At 42.9% G+C, this 24996-nt stretch overlaps 1 protein-coding gene across 1 annotated transcript in view; it reads left to right on the top strand.

The window, feature by feature from the left end:
* Window positions 1-24996, top strand: part of LOC126484704 (YLP motif-containing protein 1-like) — a 138308-nt gene that overhangs the window by 63352 nt on the left and 49960 nt on the right. The window contains exon 2 of the mRNA XM_050108300.1: window positions 23752-24087. Within this exon, the coding sequence (XP_049964257.1) occupies window positions 23752-24087 (336 nt within the window). The remainder of the gene's footprint in view (window positions 1-23751; window positions 24088-24996) is intronic.

Below are 24996 nucleotides of genomic sequence, written 5' to 3'. Positions count from 1 at the left end.
CCATGCCATTTCCACCTGGCGCCTCAGTTGGACCAGCGTTCGTGCTGGACGTGCAGACCGCGTGAGACGACGCTTCATCCAGTCCCAAACATGCTCAATGGGGGACAGATCCGGAGATCTTGCTGGCCAGGGTAGTTGACCTACACCTTCTAGAGCACGTTGGGTGGCACGGGATACATGCGGACGTGCATTGTCCTGTTGGAACAGCAAGTTCCCTTGCCGGTCTAGGAATGGCAGAACGATGGGTTCGATGACGGTTTGGATGTACCGTGCACTATTCAGTGTCCCCTCGACGATCACCAGTGGTGTACGGTCGGTGTAGGAGATCGCTCCCCACACCATGATGCCGGGTGTTGGCCCTGTGTGCCTCGGTCGTATGCAGTCCTGATTGTGGCGCTCACCTGCACGGCGCCAAACACGCATACGACCATCATTGGCCCCAAGGCAGAAGCGACTCTCATCGCTGAAGACGACACGTCTCCATTCGTCCCCCCATTCACGCCTGTCGTGACACCACTGGAGGCGGGCTGCACGATGTTGGGGCGTGAGCGGAACACGGCCTAACGGTGTGCGGGACCGTAGCCCAGCTTCATGGAGACGGTTGCGAATGGTCCTCGCCGATACCCCAGGAGCAACAGTGTCCCTAATTTGCTGGGAAGTGGCGGTGCGGTCCCCTACGGCACTGCGTAGGATCCTACGGTCTTGGCGTGCATCCGTGCGTCGCTGCGGTCCGGTCCCAGGTCGACGGGCACGTACACCTTCCGCCGACCACTGGCGACAACATCGATGTACTGTGGAGACCTCACGCCCCACGTGTTGAGCAATTCGGCGGTACGTCCACCCGGCCTCCCGCATGCCCACTATACGTCCTCGCTCAAAGTCCGTCAACTGCACATACGGTTCACGTCCACGCTGTCGCGGCATGCTACCAGTGTTAAAGACTGCGATGGAGCTCCGTATGCCACGGCAAACTGGCTGACACTGACGGCGGCGCTGCACAAATGCTGCGCAGCTAGCGCCATTCGACGGCCAACACCGCGGTTCCTGGTGTGTCCGCTGTGCCGTGCGTGTGATCATTGCTTGTACAGCCCTCTCGCAGTGTCCGGAGCAAGTATGGTGGGTCGGACACACCGGTGTCAATGTGTTCTTTTTTCCATTTCCAGGAGTGTATTTGGACAAACTGTAGACTCTGTACTCGATTTTTGGACATACCTCAATGACCGTCATTATGTCATTGTCCGTCACCCAAAATACAAACAATTTTTCTCGAACTTCCTTGGGAGTGCTTTCCACGACCCGCCTCGCAGCTGGAATGTGTTAAGCCAAGAGAGAAGAATGTTTCCTGTTTGAACCAATTAACATTTCTGAACAATTCAACGGAACACATCAATTTCGAGAAGACGTGACTCAACATATTACCAGCGGGGCGCAGAAGGCCTCTGATCAATTACACAACAAAACTAAACAAAAAAAAAAAAGTGAATAAAAACAATAAAAATAAAAATAAAATTCAGAAAAAGGAAGAATTTGTTTTGTTTGTAAGGATAGCCCTAACCTTGATTTCCCATATTTCCCCTGGTATATAGGCAGCTCTCTGGAGTAGGTTTAGTCAGGAGCCAATGCCAGAAGTGGACCAGATTTTTTTGTTATAGGATGAAAAGCGGCGGTGGCACTTAGGTTTTTTCTTGTAGTTCCATTTTATTAAGGAACTTTCTAAAAAATAAAAAAAATTAGAGAGGAAAAAAAGAAAAAATACCAAAAAATAAAAAACATAATAAAATAAAAAAGTAAAAAAATTAAAAAAGTTGGTAGAGCACTGGCCCGTGAAAGGCAAAGGTCCCGAGTTCGAGTCTCGGTCCGGCACACAGTTTAAATCTGCCAGGAAATTTCAGTATTGCTAAATAATTAATAGAAATATTAAAATTTTTCAAATGTATGACATAACACCTATGCATGAACAGACGGACCTAAAAAAATAATCGAAATTAAACAATTTTTTTAAGTGCCGTGTTAAAATACATTCCTGTGCTGATGTTCTCAGAGCATATAATACAAACCAGAAATGAAATTTAATAATCTGTGTTACAAGTAAACCAGTCATAATATTTGGATCTGAAGCAGTTCACCACTGGGAAGTAAACAGTGCTTTAATTTTTATGCTGATTACTTATATGATTCCATGAATATAGTACGACATTTACTGACAATTTGAGAAAGTGCCATGTAGTCACTGCGATGTTGTTCTATTAAGTGAAGCAATTCTACAACATTGAAAGCGTAAATTTGTATGTATAATTTTGAGCAAAAAATTCAAACTTCTGGAAGGAAATTTGCAGGTCAAATTTTTGCACACATTCTTTTAGTGTTTATGTTTATTTAGTTGCTGTTGCTTCGTTATCCGAGAGTGTGACCAGGGCGTCTGCGAAAGATAGGTCTGAGACATCCGTCGTATCCCGGGATTGTCTAAGTCCTGTTGGTTTCCAGCATCCTTGGGTGTTCAGTTATTTTTCTTTATTCCCTTATTATCTTGTCCAGGACTAGATTGAACAATAATTGGTATAATCCGTCGCCTGGGCGTACTCCAGTTCTCATCATCGAGGGATCACAGATTTCATCCATCAGTTTCACTTCTAATGTTGTGTCTGTTTGATTAGTCGTAGTGCTTTTACGGCAAGTTCCCGAATTTCTAAGAAATTAGGGAAGGATTGTCTGTCGAAAGAACCCTATCCTTTCTTGAAATTATGAAAATGCAAATTACCCTAATAGCCTGCTTGGAACTCATGTCAGATTCAAGATTTGTTCAGTGCATTAACGACTGGGGGCGGAAACTTGCCTGGTATTCACCTGTTTTGTTTTATGATTGTCTGGAGGAAGCACGCCGAGAAAATTTTGTAGGTGACTTATAGCCCAGAGATATTCGTATGTAGCTGTTCGCACTCGTCCTATCTCCTTTTTTGTGCAGTGTATGGATAAATGAACATTTCCAGAGGCCAGGAAGTTTTTCAGTTTACGAGATGGTTGATATTATTTGAGTTACACAAAATTTTAGTTCCCGTAAAGGCTTTGCTCCGAGGTTCTTTTGTAGCTCTGTAAGGATGCCAACTACATCGAATGACCTGTTGTCTTAAAATCTAATTATAAGTTTGTGGATCTCATCACATGTTGGCGGGAGTGACTCTGGGCGAGTGGAGGTGCAGTCCTGTGTTAGGGATCTTTTTTCAGGATCAGGACAGTTAAGGAGAGCATAGAAGTAATATCCCTGTTTCCAACGGTTGTCTTGATTAGTTAATGACAGATTTCCCTCTTGTACTCTGAAGCATAAGTTTTGAGATGTGTACCGGTGGACCTTCTTTGAGAAAATCTTGTAGAATTCTCTCGTGTTGTGGTTTCAGAAGTTTTCCTCTGTAACGTCCGGTTGCTCCTTCATGTACATGGCAATGACTTCGCTAGTTACTGTGGAGTCATGCTCAAGTTTGTACTTAGTTTGCACATATTTAATAGCTATTGCTCTGTTCCTTTGTCTGGATCCAGCACCAAGCTGAGCAGACCGATTGGTAACCCATCTCCTCGAGAAAGTACGGGCATCGCTTAAAGCTGTTTGAGCTTCGATAACTGAGCCAAGAGATGTTGCGCGCCAAAAAATGCTCAGTAAGAGAGTTGGAAATGCCCAGTACTGTACATGAGGAATAATAACAGACACTATATCACAGCCACTTTTGAAGTGTAGTACAATAAGGTGTATTTTTTTGACTAGGAATACATTTCTATACTCACTTTATTTTGGTCTGTGACCTGGAAACGAGCATCTCGAAAACGACGAGGCTGGGATGTAGTTCCTCTGCTGCACTGGTGAGCATTTCTGACTTGTAATGCACGAATAGACGACAACGAGCTACACGTCCAGACCTCATCAAAGAACCTGTAAAGGAGAACAGATGTGAACCGCGGGAGATCTGACAACAGCCTGCAATACTGGTTCAGACACAAGGCCTTTCGGACACACCGTTCAGTGGCTTCACAGTAGGGAAAACCAACGTCTTCTAGTGGTGACCCAGCAACATCATTGGTGATGATTTAAGTTAGTGCGTAGTTGTCGAGATAGGATTGTGGATCAACACAAACTTGTCGCTTGTTGAGGTGAATGATGATTCTAGTTACATCAGGTCGATGGTCGCTCCCGATGTGACGTCATTCAGGCAAAAGGCTGCTCTAAACAAGTACCGCAACACTGACGCAGGCTGTTGAGGATAGTGTAATACTGTGGAGAACATTCCCCTGTCTTTCCATGGACCTGTGGTAGTAATCAAAGCATAATGTCTGTGGACTACATGAACATTATTCGCGAAAACCTGCATTCCTTCGTGCTGCATGTCTTACCCATCAGCAGTGGATTTTTTCAGCAGGATAAGTATCCTTGACGCAGGATTAGAGTCATGCTACAGAGGTTGTCGAAATCGTTTATACCGCTAACTTCGTGATGAGACCTTAACCTCGCTTGCAGCGTGGAGGCAGCTGTACTACCAGACGTGGTCCTCTGATTTGGAGCTGGGCGGTAGGTATAAGCATGGGGTTCAGACGATTTTCTGACGATCTTGGATGCGTAATTATCGACCCTACGCTTTCTGGTGGAGACATGTAGCCCCCATCCCTTTAAAGATCAGGTATGCACGATACGCAGATTGTAGCTACCAGGGTATCAGAGTACGTGTGATGTACACATCTGGGTTTCTTACCGTAGACAAATCCCTTCAAATGGTTCAAATGGCTCTAAGCACTATGGGACTTAACATCTGAGGTCATCAGTCCCCTAGACTTAGAACTACTTAAACCTAGCTAACCAAAGGACATCACACACATCCATGCCCGAGGCAGGATTCGAACCCGCGACCGTAGCAGCAGCGCGGTTGTTGACTGAAGCGCCTAGAACCGCCGGGCCACAGCGGCCGGTGAAATCTCTTCACAGGGCATAAAAGATGTGTAGCATTCCTTATAGCAGATCAGAGAAAGACAATGTTAATAAAGAAACAGTCAACCGCAGGAGCGTGTATGGAAATATCCCGGACTATTCTCGCTTACAAACGGTAACAGTACCCAGCTGTTTTCCCCATCGAGGAAAACATGCTGGCTTCTATTACTTACGAGGTCTTAGAGCCACTCACGTATCTGTGAGCTCTAGTGGAAGACGCTGCAAGAGAGGTACTCTGCATCGTCGTATGGTATACTCTTGAATTTTCTCGAGTGTATGTTCCTAGCAGAGTCAGCCACTATATAGCTTACTTCTACAGATATCTTGCGAAAAGCCCATGAAGATAAGATATGCAGGCCAACTTGGAATCTTACCAGAGATCGTTCATCCCGCAAACCATTCGCGACTGGAACATAAAAAGAGGAAAGTGACCGTGGAACATAAAGTACCCTCGGCCACACCCCATAACGTGGCTTGCAGAGAATAGATGTAGATGTAGACATAGATATTACTGGATTTCCCCATTTACAGACATCAGCGTTGATGTGTACGACTTCGTACACAACGGTAAGGAGAGGTGGGCGACAGTGTGTGCATGTGTGCATCAACTGTCGTAGTAGGGAAGCTGAAGAAGAGGAAAAATGATTAGCGAACAAGTAAGACAGCAAACAGAAGATTTACTTGCCTTGTATTTCTCCAACGTACGAGAACTCATTAAAAATTATTAAAAGTAATACAAGAAGATAGAGGGTCTACCTATCATACTGTCACAAGGAAAAATCTCTGTGTACTAAAGCAAGTTCGATGAAGACTGATCCATGACCAGGCGGTGAGGCTTCCTGTTGCGAAATGACAACGAGCACAAGTTGACCTAGTCGCTACTGCCGGTTATTCTACACGCAGTGGCAGAAGGCGCTCGAGGTACGGAGCTGCTGAAGGCGCGGATCAGCGCTTGAACTCGATTGAGTCCGCCAGGTCCCGCACGACCGTTATCGGCGTCTTACGGAAACTTGCGATTCCGTCACTATGACGCCCTTAATCCAGGACAGTGGACCTGGAGACACAACGAAAGTGTTCATATATATCAGATCACGTATCCTAATTTTAAAATTGTGGGAGACGCTAAAAAATCATTGAATTTCGTCACTCTCTGACATTACAGTTCAGTTGCCCCAGCTTTAAAATGGCGGTGAAATTCAAAACTCACTTGTCCACAGTTTACAGTGGTCAGAAATTCGCTTACTTACTGTTTAAAATGAGGGTAAACTCGCAGGTTGTCTGAAGTAGACCACCTGTCCGGACTTTATACAGTTGTGTTAATTTATGGTTTCTAACTCTAGTCACTCTCATGTGCAGTAGGACAGGACTTGGAGATGTATGCTCTTGCATCTATATTTAAACATCGTGTCGCACCACGTCGGAGAACTTGCGCCTCCTCACGCTGAGCCCGCCAGCCACCTCGTCCGCACACAGAGACCTCGCTGCTCGGAGAGGCCTGACACCAGAGAGGACTGGGTGGTCCGCAGACTGGTGGCCGAATGCACGCTCTGGATCCTTGCGTGGAAAAACTGTAAAGGTACGACAGCAGCCGATGCACCGCAGGGCTTTATATGGTGTTTGCATACACTATCAACAGAGCAGAACTTAACAACACTGATGCGTCCTGCTGTTCGGAATGCAAGTAAACACCCATTCTAGCTGGAGGCGACCTTAATCTATAGAGTATAGGGTGGGACGTCTACGCATTTATTGCAGGGAATACAGACAAACAGTCTTGCAGAATACTTTACAAAACTTTTCCGTAAGCTTCCTTGGGCAGCTAGTTCGACAGCTTATATGCAACGAAAATAGTTTAGACCTCGTAACTACGAGACAGGCCTGACCTAATTGACGGAGGCTGAATAGGTACGGGGATGAGCTATCATGATATCACCTGTGGTTACTAAAGTTAATAAAATGGTTCAAATGGCTCAGAGCACTATAGGACTTAACATATGAGGTCATCAGTCCCCTAGAACTTAGAACTACTTAAACCTAACTAACCTTAGGACATCACACACATCCATGCCTGAGGCAGGATTCGAACCTGCGACCGTAGCGGTCGCGCGGTTCCAGACTGAAGCGCCTAGAACCGCTCCGCCACACCGGCCGGCACTAAAGCTAATAGATCAGTCATGAAGTCCAGGTGAGTGTTTCTCTAAGAAAGACCAGATGAGCGGTATTTTCCACCTTACGTAGACAATGATTTGACATAATTTAATTCCAATATTATGTACGTTCCAGTACGATGAATTTAACGGAGTAATGAGCAAAGTTTTAAAGCATTGTAAATCGTAATCTCGAGAAGTGTGAGCCAATTAAGGTGATTTAGAATGGAAAGGACCCTCCATGGTTTAACATCGAATTGATGACGCACTCTCGGTTCAAAATAGAATGCGCAAATGGCGACAAACGAAGATTAATAGGGATTCGTGTGTTTGTAAAAGAATCAGTGCGCGAAGCATACAACTACTGCCGTTATAAATTAGCAAAAGTTTTGGCTAAGAACCTGAGAAAATCTGGTACTATGTAAAAGGGTCCAAGGCTTCTATCCAGTTTCTCGTTGACCAGTCTGGTGTGACAGTAAAAGATAGCAAGATAAATTTCGGGATCAAGAAATCGTTCACACGGGAGAACTGTACCAACATACCGTCGCATAGAATCCCGTGTCACGACATAATAACAGTCATTCCTGGCGTAGAAAGACAACTGAAAGGGTTGAAAACAAAACAAAACAAAAAAATATCGTTTGGTCTGGATGGAATCCCGTTTCGGTTCTACAAAGAGTATTTAATGGCACTGGCGCCTTACTTAGCATGCATTTACCGGGAATCTCTTGCCCAGCGCAAAATCCCAAGCGACTGGGAAAAAGCTCAGGGGACTCCTATATTTAAGAAGGGTAAAAGAGAGCCGACCCTCAAAATTACAGAGTAATATCATTAACATTGGTTTGATGCAGAATTATTGAACGTATTCTGATTTCGAATATAATACATTTCGTGAGACCGTAAAGCTTCTTTCCGCGAATGTTTCAGAGAACATCGTCCGTGCGAAACTCAGCCTGCCCTTCTCTTACATGATGTGCTGCAAACTATGGATCAGGGGCAACAAGCAGGTTGTATATTCCCAGATTTCCGGAATGCGATCCATACTATGCTCCACTGCAGACTGTTAGCGAAGGTACTAGCATACAAAGTGCGTGGCTGAAAGATCTTTTAGGTAATAGAATACATTACATTCGCCTCTGTACCTTACTCTTATTTACTTCATTGTTTCTTCGATACCCTAAATGAACAGCTGAGCAGAAAAGTTGCATCCTTCCTTACGTCCTTCTCAGCATCAGCACATTTCTTGTGGTCTTCTGCTTTTTGGTTAAATCATCTTTCAGAAAGATTCTTCCCACACAATTTAATACAAAGTGACTATTATTTATCTGTGCTCTAGTCTATAAATTCAGATGCTTGAAGTAACTTCTGCAACTTTCAATTGAATAAGCTAATAAAGGATAGAAAGTGAATCCAGATTAATTTAACAAATATCTGTAAAAGTTATGTTACAGACGATAACGGAAGATAATGTGATTGTAAAGTTTCGAAAAGGAAATGAAATGATGACACAAAAGATCAGATTTCAGGACGAAAGAGGAGAACACAAAAACTTTGTGAAAGAACATCACTGGAAAGCAAATAAAGTCTGAAGAATAACAGCAGCCAGGACAGATCATAAAACAAAGTATTCAAAAAAACCGCATAGCATTTAGTATACACCTGACAGGTAAAGTTAGATTCTGGACTTTAGAAATAACACGTCTGAGAACACAACATGTAAGTGAGACCAGTGCCAACATCAAACACTAAGTGTTACGATGTAAGATGTTGAGCTAAGGGAGAGACTACAGTGTGTAGCTTTAGAAGTACGTTTTTCTTGGAAAGGAAAAAATGAACGAAAAAATAGTGTGAAAGTCCTATGTGAACGTGTTTTACCATCACTAGTACTACTTACGTGTGTTACATTTTTAGCAGGTCTCTAGTCTGTGATATCTAAAGTAATCCTTCTATATGTGGAATGTACTGCCTAACAGTTGCTTCGAACTGCGTTATTACATAAGTTTGTTTTAGCAATCTCGTTAATCCCCTAGGAAAGTTTGTTGTGTAATCGCTTTCCTTTTTAGGTGACACTGTTTTGAGTTTAATGTTTATTCTTTCCTGTTAAATTTAAGTTTCATGGTCCTGAAATAAGCTGTTTATGCAGTAATTATAAAAGTTAATTTTGATATGTACAATTGATGGAAAAAATTTACTCAGCGTGTACAAAATTAACAGTATTTTAAAAATTCTTCACAATGAGCAATGTGGCACTTTTCTGTGTTGTTTACATTTTGTACATTTTTCCCCAGAAGAGAATTTCACAGCTAACTGCAGGCTGTACATATGAATAGTATGTAACTACAATATATTGGCTATTAAAAACTAATGATAGGACTATAAGGGCATGACATATTGATGTCATTCTGCAAGTATCTTTATTAGTTCTCACCTTTTTAACTGAAAATCAGTACTCATTTATTGAATTTTAGTGTTTTTTATGCAAATGCGCCACCTATATTTAAGTTACCTGTGTAATTTTTCCTTTTCTAACTGAAATAAATGGCATTTTTTTCTTTATAATAAATGACACTTTACTGCATATTGACTATATGTAAACTCCTTGAGGGTTTCAGCAGATTTCTTTGCAAGGAGCTCTCTGATTATGTCAGCAACTACGACACTGCCGTTTTTTCTCCTCTATGACTAAAACTATTGGGAAAGTCACTGATGTACGTCAGGAATAGTACTGGCCCTAATATGCTACTTCAAGGAACTTCAACAATAATTTATATTTGATTCTGATACGTGTTTTATTAAAAGTGCCGTCATGTTTGATGTGTGTGATACCTATACTATTTGTACTTTATGTGGTAGCTATGACTGGAACCAATCATTACCAATTCCTTGTATTCCTAATTCTCTTGCTTGTTTAGTAAAATTTATGGTCAACAGTATCAGAAACTGTCGAATAATCTAAAAATATGCTTGTGACACACTCATGTTTCTCAAGAACATTACATACCACTATTCTGAATTCTGCGATTCCTGATTCTGACTTGTACCACTTTGGAAACCAATCTGTGGTTCCCTTAAAAAGTTGTGTTATTCACGTAAATCATGAATCTGTCTTTCGTAAATGCTATTATTATTTCTGAAAATGTTGAATAGAGGGAATCAGCTGGTAGTTTCTTTGTGTTTTACATTATCTTTCTTCAGCAGAGATATATAGCTCTTTCCTATTTTTAAAATAGTCTGGAAATTCTTAGATGTTGATGTTCGTTAGGGGCGCTTGTATAATTTGTATGCATTGTCTTGGGACACATGTTGCTATTTCATTAAAACCTATAGACTTACCATTTCTTAAGCTTTGTTCAGCTTTACTGACTTTGTGCTCTGTGGCTGGTAGTAGCATCATTGTACTTCATGCCTAATATTTTACAGATGATACTTTGGTTTTTGGGAATTTTTTCTGCAGTTTCTACGCAATACTTAACAATGCTCATTCACAGAGTTTGACAGGTGGTGTGGATCATTTATTACTTCATACCCCTTTTTATCAGTGTGTTATTATGACTTTGTTTTCCTCGTCCTCTTAATTTTTTAATGACTTCCCACACTTCAGTGCCTGCATTGTATGTTATTCTCACATTAAAAGAAATTTGTACAGCAATCAGCAACTTCCCATAAATTTTATAGTACCCATGATAGACATTTAAGGTCTATGGCTGATAATAACTGTTCGTCATGAACTGAAGTACTTAAGGACCAGGGAAGACCCTGCTGTTGGTTCAAATGGCTCTGAGCATTATCGCACTTAACGTCTGAGGTCATCAGTCCCCTAGAACTTAGAACTACTTAAACCTAACTAACCTAAGGACATCACACACATCCTTGCCCGAGGCAGGATTCGAACCTGTGACAGTATTAGTCGTGCAGTTCCAGACCGAAGCCCCTAGAACCGCCCAGTCACACCAGCTGTTATCCATTTGGTTCTGTAAGACACTGGTACTGATGTGGAAACTTTTGAAAATATTTTTTTTTTAAATTTACTTTAAATAATGATGCGATTTTAGAGAATTTCTCATTGATATTTGTGTGTCTATACACTTCATCCCAACTTTAGATTACTAGTTCTCTTGAGAAGTCTTGTGTTTTTATTTCGGTGCAGCTGTACCCAGCCACAGTTTGCTGCAGCTTAAACAGAAAAAAAAGAAGAGAGAAAACACACATTTCTAATATGTATGCGAATTGGGTGCACGTCCTAATATTCTCTCTGCTGTCTTTCTCCATCTATCTCTACCCCTTTCTTTGTGCATCTCCTACGCCTTTCCCCTCTTTCTGTCCATCACTTTCTCCCTCCCTCTCTGTCTCTCTATCCATCTCCTCTCTCTCTCTCTCTCTCTCTCTCTCTCTCTCTCTCTCTCTCTATCACCTCCTAATCCCTCCATTTCCCCCTTTCTCAATCCATCACCTCCTCCCCCCTTCCCCCCTTCCCCTGTCCAGCTCCTTCTTCCCATTTTCTATGTCCATTTCCTACCACATCTCTGTCCATATCCTCTTCCCCCTCTCTCTGCACTGGATCCTTGTTTATTGTTACTACAATTTCAGATGCTGTAGCAGTGTTCTAATCACAAACCAGTAATCCGTAAGTACAGCTCTCCTGCATGCTAACATTTCACTATTGTAAATCATATATATACAGGGTGTTACAAAAAGGTACGGCCAAAATTTCAGGAAACATTCCTCACACACAAATAAAGAAAAGATGTTATGTGGACATGTGTCCGGAAACGCTTAATTTCCATGTTAGAGCTCATTTTAGTTTCGTCCACCTACGCTCAATGGAGCACGTTCTCATGATTTCATATGGGATACTCTACATGTGCTGCTAGAACATGTGCCTTTACAGGTACGACACAGCATGTGGTTCATGCATGATGGAGCTCCTGCACATTTCAGTCGAAGTGTTCGTACGCTTCTCAACAACAGATTCGGTGACCGATGGATTGGTAAAGGCGGACCAATTCCATGCTCTCCTGACCTCACGCTCTCCTGACGTCAACCCTCTTGACTTTCATTTATGGGGGCATTTGAAAGCTCTTGTCTACGCAACCCCGGTACCAAATGTAGAGACTCCTCGTGCTCGTATTGTGGTCGGCTGTGATACAATACGCCATTCTCCAAGGCTGCATCAGCGCATCAGGGATTCCATGCGACGGAGGGTGGATGCCTGTATCCTCGCTAACGGAGGACATTTTGAACATTTCCTGTAACAAAGTGTTTGAAGTCACGCTGGTACGTTCTGTCGCTGTGTGTTTCAATTCCATGATTAATGTGATTTGAAGAGAAGTAATAAAATGAGCTGTAACATGGAAAGTAAGCGTTTCCGGACACATGTCCACATAACATATTTTCTTTCTTTGTGTGTGAGGAATGTTTCCTGAAAGTTTGGCCGTACCTTTTTGTCACACCCTATATATATATATATATATATATATATATATATATATATATATATATATATATATATGTAATACACACACATATATATGTACCAGATGCCCTTTCAGTACATTTATAAAATACATGAGTATGTGAATTCATGGCTGCATCAAAATCTCAAAGCAATCCATGGAGAACTTCCGGTGAATTGAGATTGTGAAGCAACTGAACATCTACATTCATAGTGATATAGAAAATGTAGATGTTCGCAACTGCATATGTCCAAAAGTTTTTGACCTATTGCTTTGAAATTTTGACAATGTTCCATTGGTGTACATCCATGTCTTATTAACCTATCTTTAAATATATGTAATACATAACATTAAATACATTTTATAATTGGGAAACAGTTACGAAAAATCTCAAAAAGTGAAATTTACATATACTATATACCATATATTAAAGAACTGGGTACCTAAAAGCACGCCTGTGTTATAATTCTATGTTTAGTCGCAACTTCAAAGCAATCGGCCAAGAACTTTCGGCAGCTAAATATTTAAGAAGCATTTTGATAACATTTCCTCTTTAATTAAATAAATACCAATTCGTAAGCCATTAGGTGTATAAAAAGATGTGCATTTTCGAATACAATGTTGTGTCGAAATTTCAAAGCAGTCCGTGAAGGACTTTCGGTCATTTTAGATTCTGAAGAAACTAACACCTACGCTTGTACTGTAACTGCTCATATTCGCAAATCTCCGACAGTTTTTGATCGAACTACATTCCTTATCGCATTTGTATAAAAATGTGTTTTTTCACACTTATTTTTAAAATAAGTAATACATAATTTTTATAAATTTAATAGTGGGCAAACGTTGTTACAAAAATCTTAAAAAGTTACATATATGTATATTATACCTTATATATTAAAGAAATAGGTATGTACAAACACACCTACATTAGAATGTAACGTTGTGTCAAAATTTCAAAGGAATTTGTCAAAACCTCTCGGAGATACAAACCAATATTTACACTTTTATTTATGAAGATAAATGGGTTTCATTGGCATGAAACTTACAGATTTTTGTAGCCTATATTATTATTACTATTATTATTATTTGACAGTAATGGCCATATAGTTCAATATCTTTTGGAGCTACAGCACATATTTGTGGCCACATTGTCGATTAGGGATCCAGTTACTATTCACTATTAACTAATGTCGTCATTCTAAAACTTCGAAGGATATTTATAAGTGTGCTACTATTTTAGCTTAAGATGCTTGTACCTGTTTATGTATTCACACAGAATTATGTTGACATTTGTACATGACGCTTTATCTAGAGCTTTTGAACAACGTGTTCACAGTACCTCTGGGTGATCGATGCACAGAAAAAAAAAGATTCATTTATTGGTGCTGGTAAGATCTGCTAATGCCACAGCTAGTATTTCAACATGTTTTCCTTCACATTCTGTGCTAAGGCGTCCATTAATTTAATCTGCGTTGCATTCATAATACAGATGCATGATCCTCCAGACTTTGAATCAGTTCTACAGCAAGCGTCTGTCATTTACTAGAGCCATAATACTACACGTTAGATACCCGTGTCTCCACACGAGTGCTCAGTGACACAAACTTCTATCGGTTTAAATTTTGGAGATCAGCTTCAGTAAAATGTATTTTACTTTTTATTGATTTCACGTTTTGATTAATGTTTGTTAAGTCTGTTACATGTGCCACGTTACTTTCTACAACTGTTTCATTTTCATATGACACGTAGTATGTGTGTCAATTTGTGTGGCAGGATTTTTATTGCGTTTTATTATTTCAGAGATTTTTAGACTGCAGGAGATACTTTTTAGGCAGAGGAACTAGTTGCCTGAATGTACCCTAAAAATGATCTACTTCTCCTACCCAACATTCATGGTACACCCCCTGTACATTTATGTATTAGCCGTATTTAACTTATTTTTACAGGATTCTTTAGGTGTAGGCTGTGCATAATGGAACCTCATCTATCGACAGTCCCAACTGATATCAGACCAACATTGTGCAAAGTTAACTGTAATCATAGCCATCTCTAACTCTACACTTCTAGGAGAGAGTCCCTTATGTTCAGTTAGTGTTCTCCCCACTAAATTACCCCCCCCCCCCCCCCGCCCACCAGAATCAAAGTATTTCCTACGAGACTGCCAACATATCCCTCCTACTCACTATCTTATAACAGCTCCAAAATTTCTCAGTCGTGGTCGGTTTCGAAAGAAGAATTAAGTTTAACGAATGCATCAAGTTTCTCAAATACACGAGTATGGCTGTAAGTAAGCAATAACAACATTACTGAGTTTTGGCCTGTTGTTACTATTTTTGTTGCTATTGTTTTAGAGATATAGTGACAGAAAAAATAATTAGTAGTTGTTTGGAAGATTGCTTGCTTAGGTTTTCAAACGTTTACGATTCGGAAAATGTAGGAATCGATCGTGGCTATCCAATAAGTAAATAAAACGAAATTAGTTCTTCAGTACGATTTTGAAACTGTGACTTACACTTTTATGGCGAGAGTAGGGACTACTAAATCTCGTAGTTGACTTGTTGAAAAGAAATTTACACTATGAAGGAAACTTTAGTAGAATTTTCGATGTTTATATCAAGCAAAGTTTCAACCTAAGTCGCGGCAATCGGGATTTAATACAACGAGTTAAAAAAAAAACACAATAGGAATGATAAGTATTCAGTTGTGTAATAAGAGCAGACACTGCAGCAAGTATGCAAAACAAAACCAATTTAAATTAAATTCTATTTATTAATAAATAAGTACTTTATAAGGAAGAACTGTACCTTTCTATATCTCTCAGCGGCCACCATTGACTGGTGCAAAAATATACGAAGGGTTCATAGACCAAGGGAGGACTGACGGTGAAAATAATGGCTTACCCATCTCCAACTATTCTGATGTTGTTCTAAAGTTTCTGAAAATCACTACGAATTGTGGGACACTTTAATTACAGGACTCTATGAGCTGGAATAGAACAGAAAACAACGCCCTCCTTTGAGAGCTCGATATTCGTATAACGACATATCAGGTACATATTTCCTGAGAAACACAAGCAAGTGCCCAATCTAGGGGAGAAAAAGAGGCACAGACGGTGAAGTTTACTTTGTCGTCGACGTTGAAGTCAACAGAGTGGAACAGTAAAATGAAAATGTAACACAATAAGATGGAAATGATGCTGCTGATGACACATTGTTCAAATAAAACCCTTTAGACTCTACCAAATGATTCACTGTTTTGTAATTGTGCCGGTTTTGCTAGGCTACTATCGCACGAAAGTGTTGGCGTCTTCCAAGAGATAGAAAAAGTAAGATATCAAATATCTAAAATTGGACGTTTGTCCTCCCACAGTGTAAAAGAGAAATTTATTTGTGTAAAGTGCTACTTTACTAAATTAAATTGTTTTCATGTTTATTGACAGTTGAATATCCACTGCAACTAGAAATCAAGAAAATGTTAAAATTTATTTTATACCTAATATAATAACAAACGTGTATAGGAAAACGTAATTTTAATATCTCAGTAGTAAGGTTTATGATAAGTAAACAAAGACCTCATCATAACTGTACGACCTGTATATTTGACAGGAAAAATGTAGCATATCCTGCACATTTAGCCTAATTCTATCACCTCTCCGAATAAGGCTAACTCTCTGCAGTGGACGAAATCACTTCCTGGTTCGGGTTTTATTACCGGCGCAGGGCACCGACAGCGTGGTACCTAGGATTGGACTGCAGCGCCGACCATAGGGGAGGAGGTTAATCGTGTCTGTGTTTGCAGGGTCCATTAGGTGGGATTTACATCGCAATGACGTAGGCGGCTCACTCAACGGTCGCCTATCTCACCAACAGGAACCTCGGTCTGTCGTCCGAGTTTATGCTGCCCAACGAACTAACGAGTTTACATCCCGCGCACATTATGTGAGAGGATTCAGACCGACAGAAAGAGACAGGGATGAAGGGCGAAACAGTCTAGTAGACTGAAGTTGAGACAGCATGGCGTGCACGTCACTGAAATTCTGATGCCAAAGTACTGGTGGAATTGCATGTGCCGACTTGTCAACTAACAACAATAATATAGAGTGTTGTGCAATTAAAAGTGTAAATATTTTCACCGTGGTATTGACTTCACATTTTCTCACATCGTGGATAAATCAAGAAGACTAAAAAAATCTGTGAGAAAAAACGTGGAAATAGTTTACACTGAATTGTGAGAGTCATAAAAACCAATAAAGCCTTGATAGTGAACCAAACTCTACAGGGTTGAAAGTGAGACTGTGCGTACGAAGACATGCTGCGCAGCAGAAAAACTGTTTAAACAGAATCTCAAAGTTTCCAACACAGCGTGATTTGACTGATACACGGCAGCACGAGTGGAGCTCTTCTCCTGTTGTCAGAAAGCGTTACAAACGTTAACGCAACCACTACTTGAACTGCAACGCTTTACTTCCAAGGGTGCTGCAGGTAATGTCTGGGCTGTCTAGCTACAGTTCATGTTCCTGATCAAAAATTCAATCTTGATTTACCTGACGTGGTACAAATTTACAAAATAAATAACCTTTGTTTAACTTTAAATTATAATGACACATATGCGGCTACATTTGATGGCTTTTATTTTACAATAGGCCTGCTTCGGCTGAACTGACATCATCAGGTTACCTGTAAGTAAAATTTCATAATATTGGTGCATTATTTCTAATTTTGAAGGTAATTATTTAATGCATTCCTTCATTATACGTTTTACACATGTGTGATGGTTTCGACATGCATGCAATATAGGTGGTTCTGTCACTGTTTGCTTGCTTGTTACTCACTTTCCGTTGGTATTATTGTTGCAATAATGTGTTGTCACCACATTACCTTACTTATTACTGTATATAGTTGTCAGACTGTAGTATTTACATCGGAATTTTCGTGACAATTTGTTTAACAAATAATGCAGCGCAACAGTTTCGTTGCAGCCAATACTGTTTGTCATCGCTGTCATGTACGTATTAGTCTTTACATGTTCATACGACATTATTTGATGCTTCCACTGTCGTCTATTCCAGCAGGTGAATTTCGGTATAGGCTGCGTTTATTCCTGTGTATCCATTTGTATTGAACTATAAACGGAATTAAACGTTTCTCTTTTGTTACTTATGTGCTATATGTTCTTTCCAGATTTCTTAGGTGCGTCAATCTGACTGCTTGTTGACACATTTTCAGGCGATGCTGTATGGTTACAGTATTGTTTGTCAGAATCCATATCCTGTTGCTAATTTAGCTATAACGCAATCTCTCGTTCTCTCTTCTTTTTTTTTACGTATCCATCGTTATACTAAAATAGATCATATGTCGTAAGGAAATGTAACGATTAATAACTACATAGCAGCAACGGAGAAACAGTAGTACCTGTAACCATGTAATATGGCTACGTTATCTGTCAGACAAACTGTCAGGAGAGTATCGATATAATGAATACAATATGACAACTACATTATATAATGACTCAGATAAGTGGTAACCCACCATTATTACCACAGTAACACCAACGTAACGTAACTAACCAGCAAATAGACAGTGACACAATGACCAACATCATGTGGATGTCAAAATTACTAGATGTATGTAAAATGTATAACAATGAAATCCATTTAATTATGACCTTCGAAAATAAAAGTAATATAACAGAATTATGTACTACTTCCTTACAGGTAACTTGATAATGGAAATTCAGCTGAAATAGGTCAACTGTAAAAAAAAATCAAGCGTAACAACGTATTTCTAATTATAATTACACAACGTCAAAAGTCGTCTAGTATGTGGCGAGCGCAGAAGAAAAGCAATTACCTTCGTTCCCTTACTTGGCACATACTGCAGGACACTCTCTGTGAGAAGATAAGGCGCAGAAAATGTCGTTTGTAGACATACGGCGGAAATGTGCTTCGAAGGTGAAGATGCACCCAACTGAACACTGAGATAAATGATCTTTAACTTGTGTGTTTTTCGAAGCTACCAGTAAAAAACCCAGGAACCGGCCTCTGAACTGTTTCGGCGTCTTCTTTTAATTAGATCCGCTGTGTATCCCAAACTCTCGAACAGTACTCAAGAATAGCTCTCACTAACTTCCTTATGTGGTATCCTTTACAGATACCGGCCTCTGAATTGTTTTGGTGTCCTCTTTTACTTCAATCCTCTGCGGATCCCAAACTCTCGAACAGTATTCAAGAATAGCTCTCACTAGCTTCCTCATGTGGTATCCTTTACAGATGAAGAACACATTCCCAAAATTCTCCCAAGCACTTGAGGGCTCCAAGCGTTGGCTGTTTACTACACACACACACACACACACACAAAGACGCTACAGGAAACTACCCTTGAGGATAAGGAGCAAAGTAGGTCATAGGAACATATGTCTCCAAAAGCATTCGAAGGGAGTTAGTGTTATATCCTAGCCAGTAATGCCACCCGAGCCCGCTGCCAAAAGGTTGGCAGCATCAAAGTCCGGACGCCGTCCGCATAAGCAGCGCTAGCGAGACAGGAAATCGCCGCAAGTCTGCGCGCGCCACCGCTGGCTTCTGGCTTCTTAAGCGCTGGAGTCGCGAGCGCTAGGACAGTTCTGTATTCGCCGCTCAGTTGTATACTCGCCACCGAATTGTGTACTTGCTAGTCAGTTGTGTGTTCATCGCAGCAGAGTTGTTGTTTATCGTCAGCCGACGCTGACCTAGCCGCTCCGACTCGAACTAGACAGATTTCTGTAGACACGGAGTTCACTACTGTGTTGCTGTATCTTCGTTAATAAAGATAAGTACCGACTTTTATTTAATCAGCGTGTTTGGGTTTTCATCCTTCTGTTCACTGTTCCAGCGGACCGGTCGGCCCGCTATTAAAAGTGTGGCGGTGACTTCGTAAGCCGATTCTACAGCGAATTGTTTGTCGCTACGAACGCCGCCACAAAACTGGCGACGAGGACTTCCGAACTCGTGTGCAGGGCTGGTTCACCTTGTTTCTGGTTATACTAATTAAAGCGATAAAATTTTGGGGGCTGGTTTAATTTGTGTTCATTATGTCTGCCGAATTACAACAGTTGATCTTGTTACAGAGTCAGCAAATACAATGTCTGGTGGAAGCAATCGCCAAACAAGCGGCTAATCCTCCAACACAAAAGGAACAAGCACAGGCAGCACCACCTTTCCGTGCTTTTGATGCATCCAGAGAAAAATAGCGAGAATATTTCGCGCAGTTGCAGGCGCACATGACAGTCTACAAAATCACAGGTACTGAGCGGCAGCTTTATTTAATTTCCACTGCAGGCGTGGAAGTCTATCGACTACTTTGTAAGTTGTTCCCGGAATCCCAGCCAGAAGCTTTAGACTATGACGTTGTTGTTAACAAGCTTGCTGAGTATTTCGAGTCGCGAGTTCATGTGGCAGCAGCCAGATTCAAGTTCTTCAGATTAAAGAAACTGCCACATCAATCTAATAAACAGTGGTTAACAGATTTACGGGGCCTCACCCGTCAGTGCCGATTGAATTGTGTGTGTGGAGCTTCCTACAGTGATGTCATGTTACGAGACGCTATTACTCAAAACATTGCAGATTCTCGTATTCGTGCTGCTATCTTAAAGTTGCCTGACCCGTCATTAGAGACTGTGATGAACATCATTGAAGCCCAAGATACTTTTGACTATGCTGGGTGTGAGTTAGATCAGACAAGTATTTCTCAAATTGCCTGTGCTAAGCAAGTTATGTCACGCCCGCGGCCCCACCGGCAGAGTCAGACTGTAAACACTAGCCGGCCGCGTCATGTTAAACACATTCGTCAGCCGCGTGTGCAAAATGATAGAGTTAAGTCTTGCCCTAAGTGTGTTCTTGCTCATCCTCGTGAACGTTGCCCGTTAAGAAACGCGGTTTGTCACTTTTGTCAAAGGAAAGGGCACATCCAGACTGTTTGTTTGCGTAAACGCAAGAACAATTCTAGTGCTGCCCAGCCCGTGGATATTCATGTTCTTCAAAGTCAGCCCGCCCAGAAGGTCGCGTTTAAAGACTCTTCCACGGTTCGTGTGGGTAATAAACTTGTTCTCAATACGCCACCCACCCAGCCCTCTGCTATGCCACCCAAGCGTAATTCAAACGCTGTAAAAAGTAATGTACAGACTGCAAGTGAAGCGGGAGTTGTTGCTCTACCCGCCCAACCCACGAGTTGTCGTAAGCAGCGCACACGCGCTAAACGCGCTGATTTTGTGTCTTCCGCCTCCACTGCACCGATCCAGAGACAGTGTAATAAACCATTTGTGTAGCTACGCATCCAGGATAAGACCTTCAATTTTCAATTAGACACTGGTGCGTCTGTGACTCTCATAAATAGTGCTACGTATGCGGCTATCGGCCGCCCTAAACTTTCAGCGGCAAAACATTCTTTGGCTACTTATAGTGGAGAACAAATTCCTGTGTTAGGTGTATGTAGCGTGCCAGCCACATTCCATGGCAATACAAAAACAGTTTCATTCACAGTGCTCCGCGCTACTGACAGTGTAAACATTTTCGGATTTGACTGTTTTGACTTGTTTGGCCTGTCTATCCAAGACAATGTGTTGCAAATTAATTCTGTTGTTGTTCCTCAAGACAGCATAACCGATTTGTGTAAACGATACAGTGACATATTTAAAGACGAACTAGGTTGTGCTGCGAACTTTGCCGCTCATATTACGTTAAAAGATAATGCTCAGCCTCGATTTTTTCGTGCTCGTCCAGTGCCTCACGCCCTCCGGGCACCTGTAGCAGATGAACTTCGTCGTTGGCAAAACAACGGTGTTATTCAACCCGTTTCAGCGAGCCAGTGGGCTTCTCCCTTAGTTATTATAAAGAAACCGTCTGGCAAGTTACGTTTGTGTGCTGATTTTAAGTCGACAGTTAATCCTCAGACTGTCATTGATTCTTTTCCTTTGCCTAGACCGGACGAGCTGATGGATACGTTAGGGGAAGCTCGTTTCTTTTCCAAAACTGATCTCCGTGAAGCATATTTGCAATTGCCCCTCGACGAGCAATCACAACAGTATTTTGTCATAAACACGTCGTTGGGGTTGTTCCGTTTTCTGCGTTTGCCTTTTGGTTGTGCGTCAGCTCCAGCTGTTTTTCAGCGTTTTTTGTCACAACTTCTGGCTAATGTGCCATCGTGTTGCAACTATTTAGACGATATTGTTGTGTCCGGTCAGACGCCTGCTGAACATTTCCGTAATTTGGAGTGTTTGTTTAAAGTGTTGTCTCAGGCAGGCCTACGTTGCAACTTCGATAAATGTTCATTTTTTTTTTACGGAGATGGAGCATCTGGCACATGTTATTAATGCTCAAGGCATTCATCCCTCCCAGTCACATTTAGCAGCTATTCGTGATTTGCCCGCCCCTCGCAATCTGCATGAATTGCAAGCAGTTCTTGGCAAATTGACGTATTATATTAGGTTTATACCTAATGCATCACAGATTGCTGCACCGTTGCATCGTCTCCGCCGTAAGAATGTTCCGTTTGTGTGGTCAGCTGATTGCCAATCAGCCTTTCAGCAGCTTAAAGAGGCTTTATTGAATGATCGTTGTCTGGTCCATTACGACCCTAACAAGCCTCTGGTGTTAGCTTGTGATGCCTCTTCTTTCGGCCTCGGTGCTGTGTTGTCTCACCGAGTCGGTAACACCGAACGTCCTATTGCGTTCGCATCTAAATTGCTAAACAAAGCTCAGTGTAATTATAGCCAATTGGACAAGGAAGCGTTGGCTATTGTGTTCGGTGTCACAAAATTCCATCACTACCTCTATGGTAGACCATTCTATTTAGTAACAGATCACAAGCCCCTGACGTCACTGTTTCATCCGTCTAAACCAGTTCCTCAGCGGACAGCTCAGAGACTACAACGTTGGGCTCTTTTGTTAGCACAATACCAGTATGAGATACTGTATCGCCCTACAGCTCAGCATGCAAACGCTGACGCGCTTTCTAGATTGCCGATTGCTGCGGATGATGTCTTCGATTCCTCTGACGACTCTTGCCATCAGATTGACGCCGATGAGCATCAATCCCTCCGGGATTTTCCGATTGATTATCGTCAGGTAGCACGTGAGACAGCTACGGATCCTCATCTGAGTTTACTATTACGTTTTGTTCAACGTGGTTGGCCGTCCAAGGCAAAGGACATATCGGATCCTGTGGTTCGTCGCTATTATCCGCAACGTCATCTGTTGTCTGTTTCGCACGGAGTTTTGCTGTTACGCACCGAGAATGACCAGCTTCGTGTAGTGGTTCCCCAAGTGCTCCAATCCAAGGTCCTCGACTTGTTGCATCAAGGTCATTGGGGAGTGGTCCGCACCAAGCAGCTTGCCCGCCGTCATTGTACATGGATCGGCACTGATAAGCAAATTACGCAGATGTCTACAGATTGTTCGACGTGTGCCGAACACCAAGCTGATCCGCCTCAACGCTATTTTGAGTGGGCACGCCCTGCCGGTCCCTGGCAGCGAGTACATATTGATTTCGCTGGTCCATATTGGAATTCTCGTTGGCTCATCGTGATAGATGCATTTAGTAATTTTCCGTTTGTTGTGCCCATGCAGTCTACAACGTCTGCACAAACTATACAGGCGTTGACTTCAATTTTTTGTATTGAGGGTCTTCCAGAAGTTTTAGTGTCTGACAATGGTCCACAATTTACCTCTGCTGAATTTGAAAGTTTTTGTTCTGCCAATGGCATTCGCCATGTTCTTACTCCGCCGTTCCACCCTCAATCGAATGGTGCAGCGGAACGTTTTGTACGCACATTCAAGGATCATATGGACCGCCTTCGTGCTACGCACTCTCGTCAGCAGGCCCTCATCACGTTCCTGTCGTCGTACCGGACCACGCCACGCGACGGCCCTTCGCCTGCAGAGCTTCTCCACGGCCGTCGTCATCGCACCCTACTACGGTTGTTGCACCCCCCCGGATCGACCCGCCGCTTCTGAGCATCGCACGCGTTTTCAGCGCAACGACGCATTTTCTCAGAGTTTATCGCGGTCGCCGTCGTTGGGAACGTGGTACCGTGATAAGTGTCCAGGGTCGCGGTTTTTATACTGTTCAAGGTGCTACTGGGGTGCACAGGAGGCATCAGAACCAGTTGCGCCGCGCTGGCCGCCCGGATTCTGCCGCTCGTTCTTTGTCCACAGATTTGGTCCGCGGCGGGTTCCAGCTGCGCCTTCCGACTTCGCTGCCGCCCCCAGGGCAGCAGCAGCAGCCGTCGCCGCTACCACGCCGACAGCCCGTCCCGTTGATGCCTCCCGCGCAGCTTCATACGGGAGCACCCCCGGTGGTCGCTCCGGCGCCTGCGGTCCCTCTTCAGTCGCCACCGCCTTCGGAGCTGATGGACGTCGACCCCTCAGCCGGGCCGCCTTCCCAAGCGGTGGCTGTGCAGCCTGTCCTGCAGCCGGTTTCCTTGGACACCCCCAAGGAGTCTGACACCGCAGCGCCTTGTCCGGCGCCCACTCAGCAGCCGTCGACGCAGCGTCAGGAGACGCTGCCTCTCTTCGTGGGTCCCGACGCCCCGTCGCGTCCAGTACCAGAAGCTGCGCTCGTGGTCACAGGCGTGCACCCTGACCTCGGTTTTCAGCCGGTGTTTCCCAAGGCCCCGCGCAGCCAATGCTGGGGTGCGGACCGGGGACTGCCACCGACAAGTCTCCGCCCCGGTCTCTTCTGCTACGCCTGCGGCCAGACCCCTCCCCCGCCGTCGGCGCTCGCCACGTCATTATTCAACGACGGTGCGGCGATTTGGGGGGGAGGAGTGTTATATCCTAGCCAGTAATGCCACCCGAGCCCGCTGCCAAAAGGTTGGCAGCATCAAAGTCCGGACGCCGTCCGCATAAGCAGCGCCAGCGAGACAGGAAATCGCCGCAAGTCTGCGCGCGCCACCGCTGGCTTCTGGCTTCTTAAGCGCTGGAGTCGCGAGCGCTAGGACAGTTCTGTATTCGCCGCTCAGTTGTATACTCGCCACCGAATTGTGTACTTGCTAGTCAGTTGTGTGTTCATCGCAGCAGAGTTGTTGTTTGTCGTCAGCCGACGCTGACCTAGCCGCTCCGACTCGAACTAGACAGATTTCTGTAGACACGGAGTTCACTACTGTGTTGCTGTATCTTCGTTAATAAAGATAAGTACCGACTTTTATTTAATCAGCGTGTTTGGGTTTTCATCCTTCTGTTCACTGTTCCAGCGGACCGGTCGGCCCGCTATTAAAAGTGTGGCGGTGACTTCGTAAGCCGATTCTACAGCGAATTGTTTGTCGCTGCGAACGCCGCCACAAAAGTTAGATCCACTGCTACGTTTACATCAGCATCTACATCTAGGTACTCCCTCTGCCAGCCACCGTATGGTGGCAAAGGGTACCATGTACTGCTACTAGTTATTTTCTTTTCTGATCA

Source organism: Schistocerca serialis, chromosome 6, assembly GCF_023864345.2.
Source record: "Schistocerca serialis cubense isolate TAMUIC-IGC-003099 chromosome 6, iqSchSeri2.2, whole genome shotgun sequence".
Taxonomy (NCBI): Eukaryota; Metazoa; Arthropoda; class Insecta; order Orthoptera; family Acrididae; genus Schistocerca; species Schistocerca serialis.
The sequence above is the reverse complement of the archived record's forward strand: the minus strand, read 5'-3'. Positions and strand labels throughout refer to the sequence as shown.